The following is a 16,490-nucleotide window of genomic DNA, read 5'->3' as shown; positions in this document are numbered from 1 at the left end:
TGGCAGCGCCGTGTGTAAACGCCATTTTTTCTTTTGTCTAATTGTTGTGCACAGTGCAGGTAGAATATATGAAATGGGCCTGCTAAAGACAAAAGATATGGCACGGGTTATGTCTGCAAAGCTTTCTTATCGCTATAGAGCAAAACAAAGCAGCTCCACACCAAACAGAACAGCAAGTTGTCATATTATGATGTTGATTATGACGGGATGTACTTGGTGCATTTATTGCCTTAGGTGTCAAGCTCAATTCTAAAGTGTGTGCCATGTTCAGCAAGCTTCCTTCTAAGAAAACCGAAAAACAAAGTGCACTATACAATTACTCTGCAGATACAAATGTGTTTCCTCCAAAAGCGATATCCACTGCACATGTTTGTTGCTCGCAGCTAGCGCTGCCAGTGCTGCTTGCAACATCCAGCCCAAACCCAGTGAGGGAGAAATCTAGAACAAGGGAGAACTCAAGAGCAAATGGGGAGCTGTCGAACATGCTGAAAGCACAAAACAATGTAAGCCACTCCCACCACGTAAGTGAGACAACCATACCTGGGCATTTAAAAGGTTGCTGGGCGGAGCACTGCCCAGCTCGGTGTAGATGGCGCTGATGCTCTGAAGGACGTAGAGGGTTCGCGTGTTGTCTCTGAGCAGCAAATAGCAGTCAAGAAATGACCCTCACACGCGAGTCAGTTGCACAATGTGCTTCTATTGTTATGCCAGAATGAAACAAAAACACGAGAAAACAAACCAGAAGATTCATTTCCCTGTCTGCATTCGCCAGTGCACGTAACACAGCCCAATTCATTCACGGACGCTTAGTTCTACACCCGCAGCACATTTTGTTGTGTGGTTACGGCAAAACCAAACATATCAATTTCCCATCAAAATTAAATCAAAGGGTCTCTAAAGCAAAGCAGTAAGTAAGTTTAGAGTGATGTCTTTTCAAAACTCTACACAAAGTGAAAGCAAAAGCTGCATTGACATGAACATTGACATCAACTTATTTTTGTCGCACCAGTGCCTAATCCTGAAATATCGCCCTCTCCCTATTTCTTCCTCGAAATGTGGCTAAACATTCCTTCAGAACTTTGCAGTATAAGGGAAAATAAACATAGTAACACATACTGTTTGAATAAGGCCTTGCATAATATATTGGTAGCCGGTGAGAGTGCTAATGGAGGTGTTGAAACAAAATTTTCTATAAACTAACAGCACATTTCGCACATTAGTGATTGTGCAGAGGTGACACAGTTTTCCATGGATAAAAAAAACCTGTTGAATATTTTTTGTTTCTATTGCTACACTGAAACACGAAATTAATTCAATCACTACACTATTGTCGAGGCAAGAACACAAAACTGCAAGTCTGTAAAAGGATACACATAGAAGTTGTACTGCTCAAACATTCCAATATCTTCTTCAACTGGGTATCGCTGCTGGTAGGAAACTATAAAACTGTAAGAAAGCAAGCAGAATAATGTAAACAACAGTAAGGAGCTTTGTGTAATAAAACTGTTAAAAAGCTTTTAGTTAATTTCCTGTTGTTGCCTAACCTACCAATTTTGAAAATTTACATGGGCAACACCCTGCTTATCGTAACTATCGGGTTGTGCTAATTTCAACTAGTTTTGAGCGCTCAAACAGCCTCGAACCACACAAAGCTTAAGGTCAGATGACACGCATATTTGCTAGCGCACGCTCACTGCTGGCTGCACCTGGTTAGACGCCTTGGCAGACCATTGATAGTGATAGCACTTCAATATGTGCGATTTGGATGGGGCTACTATCCATCAGTCAAGCTAGCGAAGGACAAAGCCAGTTTGCACCACGCAGCATTGTCAGAGTGGAGCATATGAGCGCGAGAACGAGTAATGTAAGTAAAGCAAACGCCGTGCATACGCACTACAGTTGCATGTAGCTGGCATCTGCTACGCAGCATAGGTACCACGGCCGCCGCGGGGTGCCGCGACGAGTCCACTGGCTGAGCACACTGCGGCTTGCTGAGGACCATCACATTTGGCCTATGCTTGGCATGTCACAGGCAGCAAAATCGGATGTAACGGCATCTAAGTTAACATCCAAAATCAACTTTGAACTGCGTGCCACAGTGACATTCAGTAGGCAGAGCATTGTGCGCCCGCCTCGCCCCACCGCAGCCTTCGCAATGCAGGGCATTGAAGAAGGAGAGGAAGCACTGTGATGGGCATGCTTGATTGCCAATGCTTCTGCTGAATGGATTGAAGTACTTTGGAGCAATGTATTTCTGAAATAGCCTAGTTTAACTTCAAATGCACTTCTCCACTTTGATAAGTGGTTCAGGGCCCCTTTAAACAAGATGGAGAAAAAAAAAAACACACCACGCAAACACGTCGTTGCTATATTTGGCAGTATTTTGCCCAAATATAACATGCCCCGAACAGACATGCACCCAATCTTTATGAGTTCAAAGTAGAAAACTAATGTGGAAACAACATTAGAGCTTCTAAACAAAGTAGAAATCTTATGCACACCCAATTCTTTGACAAGAAAAATCTAGCATGCCTCCGATGCTGGCAATCAAAAAAGGATGGTACCAGCGAAATAAGTATACCTCCACAGAATCTAAATTTGTTTACATCTCATGTCTATTGTCATCACTCTCAGACAGCCGTTTATTGCTGTCTGTGAACTACAACATATCACTTTCCATATGGTCTGCATTAATTATTGACTCTGCAACACTTGCGAACGGGATAGTGGCCCGCCCTTACACTGACTACTTTGCTAGTTCATCCTCTGAAGCATACAATACCCAGGAACACTGAAAACAGTAAACTTGACTTCGCTGCAGCTGGCTTAGCATGTAAAATAATTTATCTTTTGTAATCAACGAGTGAAGGTGGAGCATTGGCCTTGCCATCCTAAACAAGAACCTGCTCTGTCACCATATCGTGATCGCAATGGGGATGAATAGGGTTGACAACCGTCCCGAATTTTGATGGACAGTACCGACTTTTGAGTAAACGTCCTCACTTGACCCAGGTGGGATGCCCAAATGTGCCAATTTTTGCTTTTTCTCTACTGAATAACAATCAATAAATTGGGGCCCATATGCACAAAAAAGTTCTTGCGCCAGGACTATTCTTAAGAACAGAGGCTAGCCAATAGTAATGCTGAACATATCATTAGCAAAAGCACACAACCAATGACAAACAGCACTTGAGAATGAAAAGCTTTGTGCATTTGATTCCAAATTACTTTTTTATAATGCCTGGCATCTCGACTACATATTCCTCTCTTTTGTCTTCTGTTGCACTATAATAAGCATAAAGATAGTTTTGTTTTTTGTCATGGTTCTAGTTATGTTGTAGACCCTAACCATCCACAGTACCTCAACTATAACGGTAACAAAGGCCAACATAGTCTTTAACCAGGCTACTACTGCACATTTCTTGACGTAAATTGTGACATGATAGGACTAAAAGAATTTGTGCAACATTGTTGCATTTATGAATCGGTGGCTCCTGGCAGTGACGGAGTCAGTAATCGCCAGCAAATTAACTGAAAAATTTAGTTAGAGTCGAATTAATGAAAATCCGCTGCATTAACAATGCCCTTCAGAAATTTGAGCCTGCTCTTTTCCTCGTTTTAAAGCTAAAGTTTCCAGATAGCCTCTGAGAGAGCTTATAAGGATGATCACATGCTCTGAAGATGATAAAATGGTAAATAAGTATAGTGTGGGTTTGGGTTAGTTGGTAGCTTATAAGCAATAGCAAAAAAAAAAAAAACTTTGTGGCAGCTATAGCAAGCACTCACTGTTTCTCCGTCAAGCAGTCACAGATGACTTCAAAGAAAGATTCGATGTAGGGAATCTCTTTTCCAGACTGCTTCTCTTGTCTATAAAGCAAAGGAAAATGCGCAAGAACAAACATCACAACAAGTAATCGCTGTGCAATGTGAGCAGCAGCAAAATTTTTACTGCTCCAGTCCCTGCATGTGAAACAGCCTCTTGATTCACTTTCCCCAAATGCAACAATAAACAGATTTGGCCTACCTCTATGAACAAGCTAACAGTCTAATTGGGTAGGTCACACCTGGCTGCGCCAGCTAGCATAGTGCTTCACAGTGAAAGTGCGAAGTCGAGGCACTAGTGTTTTGCATGCCACGCACAGCAGCAGCAGTATAGGCACAGCACAGCCAGGCATGACACTTCCGAGATTGCAATGTCGGAGGGTGTGCCAGCACAGTTAGCTTCGCCAGATACACACCACAGCAAAGGAGAGGTGTGATAAGACAAGACAGAAGTGCTGTTTGTGCTTGGCCACCATGTGCATGATTATGCGTGGTGGCGAGAAAGACCAGCGTTGCTTGACGCCATATTCGACACAGGAATTTATAACTGCCCAGCCGAATGAGTGCCAAACCCACAGAAAGCAATATGCGTGGTGCACAACAGTCAATATTTTTCACTTTTGAAGACAAATCTTGTTTGTTATATCCATTGCCTGGAAAATTTTACTTCGTTACTATGAGGTTTTAAATACATTGATCTCTACAGCATTTCAAGAGGAATTGCATTTAGTTCGACATATCCTGTTTTGTTCCCGTTTTAGGTAGCATACTTCATTATATAGAGAATTTTGCTATACTGAGGTTTAACTGTACTTTCAATTTAAAACACAGGTATCAGACTCATATTCACAACGTTTAATATTCATGCACCCCTAACAAAGCTCGAACTATTTTCAATGCAACATTTTTTGTGTGGTGTCACCCAAGTACGCCTGTCTTGCCCTAATGCTACAAGGCTCTAATTGTCAGAGAAACATACAAATGAGGTGCTTGTTTTTAGGTGACAAACATGCAGAACACATCTTGAACATGACTATACAGCAGCATTATAGAACACAAGGTCGATGCACCAACAGAGCCCACGTCATGTTAAAAATGTATAAAATACATGGGAGATATGTCAAAAATAGAATCCATGCAACTACTGCCTGCGTAAAGACACGCATAAGTGCCTGCATGGTATATCCCAACTTACCCAATCTCAATGAGTGGCTGGAGGCAGGATTGCTGCAGCAAGGAGCGGAAGACTTTCAGCACACACAACTTGGCATATGACAGCCGCTTCTTGATCATTGAGAACACCCTGCACGCGCACACACACACACACACACACACACAGACAAAACAGTGAATTGTCACTCAAAGACAAACTATTCAATTTTATTTTATTTCTGCATAAGTATAACTGCGCTGAAGCAGAATTCATTGGCAGAACAGCCCCGATAAGGAACAAGATTTTTTGAGGGCACGGCGTGTTGTCAGCCCAACTGCAAATTGAGGTGGTGCAGTTGGCCTCATCAAGACAAAAAGTGACCATAGTACGCACTAACCAGGAGGCATACATTGACATACTACGGCTTAAATGGCCAGCTAATATATTAGGCTTTATGAAGACTTGGTCAGGAATTTGTTTCAATAACGTTTTAACTGATAATGTGTTTGAAGTGAGAACGTATCCATGAGGTATGACTGTAAAAACACAAACACAAACACACATGCAAGAAAGTTTCCGCTGGGCACTTTTACTACCACCAGAGCTCAAGGTTTAGTTGCAAACATAATGCTGGTAAAGTAGCGAAAGAACTACTTACGGTTCAAAAGACTTCAACCCGTTCCGTCGTACAAGCTCCTCTTTCAGTACAGGAAAGGTAGCATCAAAAAACCTTGCTAACCTGCAAACAAAGTGAACCAGCTCAGTTACACAATGCAGTGGTAGTGTATGCTAATCCAAATTCTAAGGCAAGTTAAAAGACAACAATTTGAACAAGGAAAACGCCTTTCTCCATTCAGTATTTGCAGCAATATACTAAGCAAGGAACTTTGTCAAATCAATGAGCTTGCATGCATCCATAAAATTTCCACACGGCTCTGCAACCACAGTTAATGCAATGAAACCACTGTCATGCTCTTAAAGGGGCCCTGCAACAGCTTTGCTTCAAGACTGAGAATGCACTGGAGTTGGTGCAATGGCCTCCAATGAATACATCGCGACAAATTTTTGCAAAGGACCCTAATGGTAATGGAGATATAGAGAGTGCAATGTTTACTTTCCTCATCCATTCTCAATCCAATGTTTCTGTCCAGCTGGGGCAACACCAACAGCAATGCCCTGTCTACTGCTCTTATCTTTCCATGGTGAACTTAAGCTAACTTTTCAAGATTGGCATCTGATAACGGAGCCAGAGAGCAACAAAAGAGTGGTGACCATGTGCCACTTTCCTGCTCGCTGGAAAATTGTAGGAGTGTGCATTCGTGCTCTTTTGCTCAAGAATAACTCATGGTGATGAACAATAGCGTCTACGGGTTGTCGCTCCAGCATCATAGTATAGGAAGCCTCGAAAGAAGCAGGAGAGAGCAAGGAATCTGCTGTGCGAGATTGTGGGCTCTCTGCTGCATGCAGCAGAACAAGATTTGGTTCTGGAAAATCTGTTCTGCAGAAACTCATATGGGGTGCCTTTGTAGCTTCGTGCTAAGGCAAGTGGATGACTGACTTTCTTAATATATTGAACTCGGATATTCACGGCACCATTGTCTGCAGACCCCCGATGTTTCTTTACCATGTTAAAAAGTGTTTCAGTGCCTTTTTAAAATGCATGCTGACTTCATGCTGCCTCCTTTGTGAATGAAGCCACTTTCCAGAGGCATGGAACAAAGTGGAAGACTGCTGCTTGTCTCTGATGTTTATAGAATACAGTCACAGCTGCTTCTACAACTCTGATAAAAGGGAATTCTCAGTTAGTAAAACTGCTATTCCATAACCAAGAAGTGTCACATGAAGTCTCTGAGGGCCGATGTTTCTTTACCATGTTAAAAAGTGTTTCAGTGCCTTTTAAAAATGCATGCTGACTTCATGCTGCCTCCTTTGTCAATGAAGCCACTTTCCAGAGGCATGGAACAAAGTGGAAGACTGCTGCTTGTCTCAGATGTTTATAGAATACAGTCACGGCTGCTTCTACAACCCTGATAAAAAGGAATTCTCAGTTAGTAAAACTGCTATTCCATAACCAAGAAGTGTCACATGAAGTCTCTGAAGCTCCACCCACTTACAACCTCCCAGTCATCGAGCCAGTACAGTTATAACAAACAGAATTACGTGTGGTCCTATGACAAGACAGCCAGCTGGCATGTAGATTGAGGCACACCAGAAGTATTTCTAGCACACACGTATGAAGTTTGCAAGAGATAATGTTAGGTGCAGCAAGTGCTACCTGCGATCTTCAGTAATGTCAAATTTCAAGATTGCCTACACCTTGAGCTCTGCATCAGTGCTTGATGTTTCAACATCAAGTGTTGTTCATCAGGTGTTCAACACCAAGGCAAAGCAGGGGATACACACCTTTGTGTGTGAACTGTGTAGGCCAAATAAAATCTCGAGGCTCTGTGTCAAGTCAGAAAGATAATTTTTTCTCTGTTTCAAAAAGCTAGTGCAAGTGCCTGTATCACTAGGAATCTAAATGGAAAACAGAAGAAAGCAAACTACAATGGCAGGTTAAAGAACCCCAGGTGGTCGAAATTAATCTGAATTCCCCTACTACAGCGTGCCTCGTAATCATATAGTCATTTTGGCACGTACATTCCTAGATTTTAATTTTTTTTAAACTAGAAAGCACCTACAGATTGCTATTCATAAGTACAAAGTGGTAGCATGATGCAACCAGCACCAGTAGTCTGTTGGATTAAAGGGGCCCTGAATCACTTTTTATCGAAGTGGAGAAAGGTATTTGAAGTCAAAAAACATATTTCAGAAATACTTTGCCACAAGAAAGTACTTCAATGTGTTCAGCAGAAGCAGAGTTATTGGCACTCAAACACGGCCTTCGCTGTTCTCCTGTTCCTTCTGCAATGCCTCGTACTGTGAAGGCTATGGCGCAGTGGGGCATACCCAAAGCGATCCGCCTTCTAAATGTCACCGTGGCACACAGTCAGATTTCATTTTGGAATTTAATTTTGGAAAGGCATGCACAAAAAACGTCGCTATCCTGTTGGTGCTTCACACAACAAATCGCGCAGAAATCCTTTTATAAATAAAGAAAGGGCGCGAAAAAGTGCTGCCCTCCTCTGGACACACTGCAAAGTGCACTTATTAAAGAGTTCTCGAAAGTTCAGCAACCAACCTAAATAACTGGCAAACAAACACAAGGACACACGCTGCCAGACATCTGACCAGAACGAATACGTTTTCAGATTTTGGGTGAGGTCCAACACATGACCACTAAGGTTTAAAGGTATCTGCCAACATTTTGTCATCTTGTGCTGTTGGCATACTGTGCTGTTGGCGTCCTGTGCTGTCAATGTCCGATGCTATGTTGCCCATGCAAGCATCTGCATTCGCAGGCCGAACAGCCTTAGTCATGCAGCACAGGACTACTAGGAAAAAATATCTCTGCTCGATGTTGTGCAGATATGGCGAATTTTTGGCTTTACTACATTTAGGATTTATGGTGCGAGTACAACTGCTCCTCACCTTGGCCCCACATTTTCGAGGGTGAAGATCTTGGCGGCTGTCGGGTAGACGTTGAGAAACGTTGCCAAGGCAGCAGCAATGTCCACTGTATATGTGATACGTTCAAGCAGCTTCCAGAAAGGCATAAGGCACAGCTCTGAAAACTCTGCCTTGCCCTCGTCCAGGCGCCGTGGCATGGCCTCAAAGTCGCTGTCATCCTGGGACTGAATGGACTGCTCTGCCCTCTCAAAAGCCTGCAATGTTTGCATGATGAGTATACGAAAAGCGGCAGCAGATGCCTTTCATTATCCAAACTAGTATTGATGCTGTAATAATGCATGCTTGTTTAATTAAATACGTAGATATAATAGACTGACTCCACCATAGTGAATGTGAAAGAACCATGGAAAACTATTTGTCTAACAAGGGGCTGCATTCTTAGGAGATCACTTTTGAGGCAGGGGTCAGATGGAGGGTAGCAAAACTGGGTTTTTAACAAAGTGGAGTGAGGGGGGGGGGGGGGGGGTCAGGTTCTTCCCGATGGATCCACCAGTGCTCTGGCGATATCGCCTTCATTATATGTACGTAAAGTGAAGCTGACCCCAAATGTGGTCAATAAAGAATGCAGCTCCTGATGTGTACAGTGATACAAGTACATTGGATTTATGGTGAAATACTACACATAGGTCTCCGAATCACTGAACTTGCCAGACAGTTTGACTAAGCAGAGTTGGTTTTAAGAAGGGGTTCAGCTGAATCATTCAGATTTTAAAGACTTTAAAGAAATTTCACTTAAGCCAGATTGCTTATAATTGGGTACAGTAAAACTTCATTAATTTGGATTTTATGGGACCAAAATAAATGTCCGAACGTCGAATTACTGAGAGTATCAGGAATACAATAAACAAATGCTTACCATGTCAACATTCTTTTATTTACTGAATGAATCAGCAAATCCCATTTCTGTTTTGTACAAAGCAGTGTGAAAGCTGCAATTCTTGTCATCTCTTGACTGATTAGAGCTCACAGCGGCAAAGGCCTTCTGGCTTCCTTTGCGGCATGCGTTTTTATCCGAGACACTTTCCAATCATGTGCATATCCTGATTATTTTTTCGCCAGTGAGCTGGTCGCCAACAGATCATCCATCTATCACGATGTAAAGCCCCCCGAACACATTTTTGCCAACCAGGTTAAATACCGCCAACCTACCCTCCTCCTCCACACTCCTCCCTCGCTCACCCCCTCAGCTTGCGGTGGCAAGTGAAATTTACGTACTCCCAACCAGTGGTTTTAAGCGGTACCGACGTCTCTGCTGTGTAGAGGTGCGAGCGCGGAACAAGCGAGAATCCAGGAACCAGAAATCCCGGAAGCGGAAACTGCAGAAGCGGAGCTGGTTCGAGCGACGAATCAGGGATTAGTGGCGCACATCAAAAGTTGGCGCTACTCAGCAAAAGCAATGATAGCGTGTGAATGGAGGGGCTTCATCGCAATGTAGCCAACACTCCTCATCCTCAATAGTTTCTGCCGTGTTTGTGGCTGAGTAAAAATGAAACTAGTGTTTGCTGCAACTGCTGCAGACAAAACTGCAATCGCTATTGATGTGATCACGGACGGCAACCACGCATTTCCGAAGGCACGCGGCCAGCACATGCATCAAGTCAATATGAAACTACTGCTTGCCGCAGCTGCTTCCGAGGAAACTGTAGCTGTCATTTGCTGCGAGATTGAACTGCACGTGACAGCACCATCGTGTAGACATGTTCGGCGTTCTGCTGTGAACTATTTGACCCAATGTTCTGGTAATGAAACGCACCAACTGCATTAAGCTGATCTCATATTGCTCTCCAATACCACATTTTTGCACAAAATGCACAGAGCATTTCTATTTACTTGAAAGAAAGTGCAAACTGTCATTCAATGGGGGGAGTGGCACTCAGCCACTCAGCCTCTGCTTCAGCGCTTTTCTTGGGGCTTTTTGTATAAATTTCACTTGCGTTCCCCCTACTCTTAATATTTTTGCGCAAATTGATAATTACTGCATTCTCTGCAAATCTTGCACTGGTTTAAAAGGCCTGCTTTCCTGTACATAGACAAATATGCAAGTTAATGCGCACTACATAACCAATTGTATGCATACATCTTTTTTTCTTTTTTATGTGATGTGAAATCAAAACAGTTAATGAGTTCAACTAAGCAAGCTGGGCCACTATGAGTGACAGTACTTTAGTAGGATCACCAGGTTGCTTCAGACGAGAATATATATATATATATATTTTTGGCAACTCCAGAATCGTTTACTTGTGCTGGCTACACTGCCCAAATAAACAAACATGTATATGACATCCAGGTTCACGTCAGCTCTTTCGCTTGGTGCTGCGCTAACGTCTCTTATTTGTGGCGTTGGTCGAGGTGTTTCATGGAAGCTGAAAGGGTCCTTGCTGCCGATCACCTCACTTAGATTGGTCTCAAGAATTTCAGTGACGAAATTATGGAAATAGTTGCGCTGTGCGTGTAAACATCCGGCCTACCTAGCGAGTCACATTAGATTTTTTTAAAGGACAAAAAGCCTTCTAAGCGAGCCAGAGGTGAAAAAAAAAAGGAAGTGTTTGTACTAGCAAACGAAAGGTGCAAGCACTTGTTTGCGGCATTGCTCCACTGCTACTGGTATGATACTTAACTATTCTCAACCTTCACAGGCAACTCTGCAATGCGACTCATGTTGCAGTATATCACATATAGCACCTCATAATATATAGGCAGTAACGTCTGCTGTGCTTTCAGAAGCTAAATATGTGTATTCTGCACTGACAGGACAAGGCTAAAAACTGTAGCGTTACCTGGTCAGTGTGTCTTGCGATAAAAACAAATGAGAGTTCCGTCAGCAAGTTGGGATGCACCTTTCTTTAGTTACTCGATATGTGTGATGAGGTCATTTGCATCCTATGATGGGCACTTGTTCATGCTCTATGTACTCAGTGTTCGAGGTATGGTCTGGGCGTGGGAATACAGCAGACATGTGCTCCTCATAGAAATTCTCAAACCCAGCGAAATGTGAGAAGTGAATAACAATCAATCAGACCAAGTTTGTTCCAAGAGGCTTCCAAAATTTAGCAAGGGTTTTCTTTTGACCAAGACAGTTGTATTAGTCTAAATGCACGACTTGGAAATGAACTGAACCCATTTTAATGGAATTTAGCTGTGTGCGCAGTGTTGGAAAGCAAACTGAAGGCACTGTGCATAGGTCAAATGCTCCAAAGCTGTAATGAGCGCTGCTTGTGATTGCTTCTAAATTTCTGGGAAGCAAATAAACTGACAACTTACCGCGTTGAATGAGAAAACAGCATCTTCTCTCTGCACCGCTAAACTAAAGCTTGCTATGAAAGCAATATGTCGCGTCATTTCCGAGTCTCGCGTCGACGAGCAGTTTAGGATAAAGGGTTATTATTTTCATCATTCAAGGCGACAAAATGGAATTAGCCGACTGCTCGTTGGATTTCGCGACATACCTGCCTCTGCGATTGACATAGCACCACATGACAAGAACGAATATATTTGCGCAACCACACTGATTGCATCCAAGGTGTTTACCCTGATCGGCGTCTACTTGGAACCAGGATCACCTTTCGACGTGACAAGATTGGAAAACTTGTTGACAAACACCCAGTCTCCACATATTATTTGTGGCGATTTCAACGCACATAACGAGATCTGGGGCAGTTGACATACATGTGCTCGGGGTGCCAAGCTGGCGAAGCTTCTTGCAAAATACAATATAGAGCCCTTGAACGCAGGCAGCATAACATACCTGAAAAATCCGAAGACTGTTAGCTGAATTGACGTCACATTCGTATCAAGTCAAGTGGCCCCTATGTTCAGATGGTGTACAGATTTCAAGACTCGAGGTAGTGATCCCTACCCGATCCTAATCTCCGCCCTTCATTTTCGGACGTCGCCCAGAAAAGTGAAACTGAAGTCGGTAGACTGGGAAGCTTACACAGCAGCCGTAGAGAAAGGAATCACAGCCTCGACTACGAATACAGAAATAATACCGACAATAGCTCATTGCCTCAAACAATGTACCCGCTCTGCCACTAAGCATTGTAATATACCAACTAACGACGAGGAATTTGAAAGGTTATGTGCCATTCGAAGGCGTGCCCAAAGGAAGGCTCTACGTACTAAGAATATCGAAGACCTCAGAACTTGTCGATGGGCACAAAGACATATACGACGTTACCTCACCAAACTGGACCGAAAAAGGTGGAGGGACTCTTGTGGGACACTGGACATACGACAACCGCTGAGCAAAATCTGGCGAGTCATAAGAGGCATTCGCTAAGAGCCACAACAGCTTTATCCTTTTATCGCCCTCTCATTACATGAGCGCGCATACCTGAAAGAGGTGGCAGAGCAGTACTGCAGGCTCCTTTCCAATGGGGCACAACCTTTGCGGCAAATTGCAAGTCATCAGCCTAGTCCACCTTGAGTTACCCTTTCTGACTTAGAATTACAATTCACTATCGAAGAGCTCACGGCAGCAATCGGCGACGTAAACAAGCGATCATCACCTGGCCAGATCATCACCTGGCCATGACGGCGTGAGTTATGAAGCGCTTGCAAATCTATGCCACACATCTCGCCTACGCCTTCTGGAGTACTACAATGCCTCATGGATAACTGGGGAGGTTCCTACGGAATGGAAGCTAGCGAAAGTCATTGCTATATTGAAGCCAGCGAAGCAGCCAACAAATTACGCCTCCTTCAGAACCATATCTCTGCTTAGCTGCGTAGGGAAGCTATTCGAAAAAATTATCTACAAATGACTAAATTGGTTCCTGGAAACTGCAAAAGTTTACCCGGAGGAAATGAATGGCTTCCGGCAAAATAGGTCCGCAATTGATAATGTCATTGCCTTGGTCTCATCAATTGAAGAGGAATTGGTCTCTGGAAACATACCTACTGCATTATTTTTAGACATTAAGGCAGCATATGATTCGGTCTATCATAAGCAATACTTGACGCTTTGGAAACCCTTGGTCTTGGAGGACGGCTTTACGCATGGATTGAAGACTATCTTCAAGGACGCCAACTTTTCATGTGTACCGCGGATGGCCCCACGGCACTTGATGCCGTCGAGAAGGGAGTGCCACAAGGAGCTGTGTTAAGCCCGGTATTATTTAATTTAGTCCTCATCCATCTGAGAAGAAACCTGGCCCTGGCGTCAAAATCACACTGTATGCGGACGACATCTGCATTTGGTGTGCGGTGCGTTCCCGCAGTACCACCCAACGTCTCCAGAGAGCGCTAGCAAATATATCGGCCTACCTTAATCCAAGGGGTCTGAAATTGTCCCCCGACAAAAGCGTTGCCAAGGCTTTCACGCGGAGGTGTATGGAAAAATACCCACTAGTGTTGGGTGGTCGCGCCCTTCCATACGTCAAGACGCAAAGGTTTCTTGGAGTGACGATCGATAGGAACCTCACATGGTTGCCCCAAGTGAAAAAACTGAGTGAGAAGATTTCCTCGGCGTAGCACGTATTCCGATTTTTAGCCGGATCACAGTGGGGCAGCAACTGTCGATCAATGGTGCTCCTCCATAAGGCCTACGTCGACGAAACACTATGATATTACCTCCTGATCCTGCACAAAATGTCTCCCACAAGCAAGAGAAAACGCGAGGCAGCACGAAACAACTGCCTTCGCGTATGTCCTGGCCTTCCGAAGGGGTCATCCCACTCAGGAACTGTAGCAGAAGCTGGATGCCTGCCTCTGGAAGTGCTATCTTCGCAGGAGACACTTCGGATACACTTCCGCCATGTCATTCATACGAAGACTCACTTTTTAAGGATATCTCCAGAACCCGTGCTACATCTAGCTTTGGGCAGGCCGTCGGAAGCATATCTAATTCGATTCCTGCTCAGGCGTCACAAATTATGACGCGAAACTTTTCACCATGGACATTGTCCCCACTGGAAATCGTGCCATATATACCTGAAATCAGTGCAAAAAAGAAAATGCCTCAAGCAGCTACTTATCAGATAGCTTTGGAATATATGCACAAAGGATACACAGCACAAAGAATATATGCACAAAGAATACATTTTCACAGATGGCTCTACAACTCCACATCGTTCATCATGCGGACTTTTTGTTCCCTCTACAGGGCAACGATTCTCGTTTCGTCTTGAGCAAGCGACATCATCTACTTCAGCGGAGCTATATGGCATTAAGGAGGCCCTTGTTTATGTACTTCGACAGCTGCCGCCAAAGACATGGGCGATTTTCACAGACTCAAAAGCAGCCCTACAAAGTATGTGGAACAGGCACAAGCGTTGCAATAATCAAACAGCAGCATTTGACATTGCTTATCTTCATCACAGGGCTAAGATTGCTGGAGTATTGCATAAAGTTCCAGTGGATACCTAGCCATGCCGGCATTTCGGGAAATGAAAGAGCGGACGAAGCTGCCAGTACTGGACTCCAGTACTGCAAGTTCAAAAGAACATTTTTTACAAAAGCCGACGCTTCAAACATGGCAAAAAAATATGCCTATCAAGAAAAAGACCACATCTTGAATCTGCCGCTTCACCAAGATGACTTCCTGCGTTACGTTGACCCATAAATGAGACCGAAAATTCCACGACCACTTCCTCGACACTTAGAGACATTGTACCATCGTCTTCGACTGAACGTGGCATACACGAACAATTATCTGTACCGCATAGGACTTACCACTAACCCATACTGTGATAACTATCGCAACTTAGAGACAATTGAGCACATATCACTAGAATGCCCCACGTACTGCGACGAGAGACAATTTTTTTAGCACCAACTGGACATTATTTGCCACGAACCGTTAACGTTGCCGAGTATCTTAGGTCCAACGCCCGGCCCTTCGAAACAGCGACGGGTTTTGGATTTATTGTTCAAATACCTGACAGAAATTGGTTTAATAGGAAAGCTTTAAAAATTGCACACTTCCTATACAAAAGCCTAAATTTACCCACCATGTCACCTGTAAATATTAGTATCAGGTCCATTCGGACATTTTTTCATATTTCATATTTATTTTTATCCTCTTTTTCTCCTGCTCTCTTCTGGAATCTTTTAATCCTATTCCCCATCCCTATACAGAGTAGCGTGCCGGTGGTTATATACGCGCCGGCAAAATTCTCTGTTTTTCTAATAAAGAGCCCTCTCTCTCTCTCTCTCTCTCACAGGATAACATGCAACGTAATCAACTTCAGACATTCCAAGGTATTATTCCAGCTACTGTAATAATATTTGGGGTTTTACGTGCCAAAACAACTTTCTGATTATGAGGCACGCCGTAGTGGAGGACTCCGGAAATTTTGACCACCTGGGGTTCTTTAACGTTCCCCGAAATCTAAGCACACGGGCGTTTTCGCATTTCGCCCCCATCGATTCCAGCTACTGTGTCTGCAGACAAAAGTACATTAGCGATAATATTCCTGCTACTTAAAGCCTTAGTAAAATTAATGCTGAGGCAGAAAACTATAAATGAACAAAACCAAATGAAGCTTAAGCATACATCACTATTAATTTTTTCAAGCGCCTGCCTAAACAAAGTACACACCGCGATTTGAAATGCCAGCAAGGTATTTAGGATAAATCAAAAGACAGCAATACCCCACTTGCCGGGAAGAAAGAAGTCGTCCAGATGGAGGTGTTTCAAACTGGTATAGTATCAGTCATCTTTTCCCGACGCGGAAGTTTCTTATCCAAGTCGCTCTCTGATGCGCGTCATCCGTTTCTTAGTGGAAATGATGAAATCAGACATTCCTGTCTTCCTATTGCAATGACATGCATAATGGTACACAACAAAATTGTTTCAATATCCGTCTGTTTTTCATTTTAGGTCTTGAGTGTGGCGGCATCACAACGATTTCAGAATTACAAGGTATTTGCCGCATGCTGTGATAGGACACCTTCTTTTGCTTCAAGCACGAACCTGGATTGGCCGTTTCTTGGCACTGCCACT

The 16,490-nt window shown here is 43.5% G+C and overlaps 1 protein-coding gene across 2 annotated transcripts in view; it reads right to left on the bottom strand.

Annotated features, from left to right (window-relative positions):
• The window catches only part of LOC142572701 (activating signal cointegrator 1 complex subunit 2), a 72,296-nt gene that overhangs the window by 32,455 nt on the left and 23,351 nt on the right, over positions 1-16,490 (bottom strand). For both annotated transcript variants that reach the window (XM_075682001.1, XM_075682002.1), the window contains 6 exons: positions 8,507-8,739; positions 5,634-5,714; positions 5,018-5,125; positions 3,787-3,867; positions 1,372-1,446; positions 541-634 (listed from right to left, as the gene is read on the bottom strand). In XM_075682001.1, coding sequence (XP_075538116.1) covers positions 541-634; positions 1,372-1,446; positions 3,787-3,867; positions 5,018-5,125; positions 5,634-5,714; positions 8,507-8,739 — 672 coding nt within the window. The remainder of the gene's footprint in view (positions 1-540; positions 635-1,371; positions 1,447-3,786; positions 3,868-5,017; positions 5,126-5,633; positions 5,715-8,506; positions 8,740-16,490) is intronic.

The sequence above is a fragment of the Dermacentor variabilis genome, chromosome 2, assembly GCF_050947875.1.
Source record: "Dermacentor variabilis isolate Ectoservices chromosome 2, ASM5094787v1, whole genome shotgun sequence".
NCBI classification, from domain to species: Eukaryota; Metazoa; Arthropoda; class Arachnida; order Ixodida; family Ixodidae; genus Dermacentor; species Dermacentor variabilis.
Note: the sequence above shows the minus strand (reverse complement) of the source record. Positions and strands in the feature narration are given on the sequence as shown.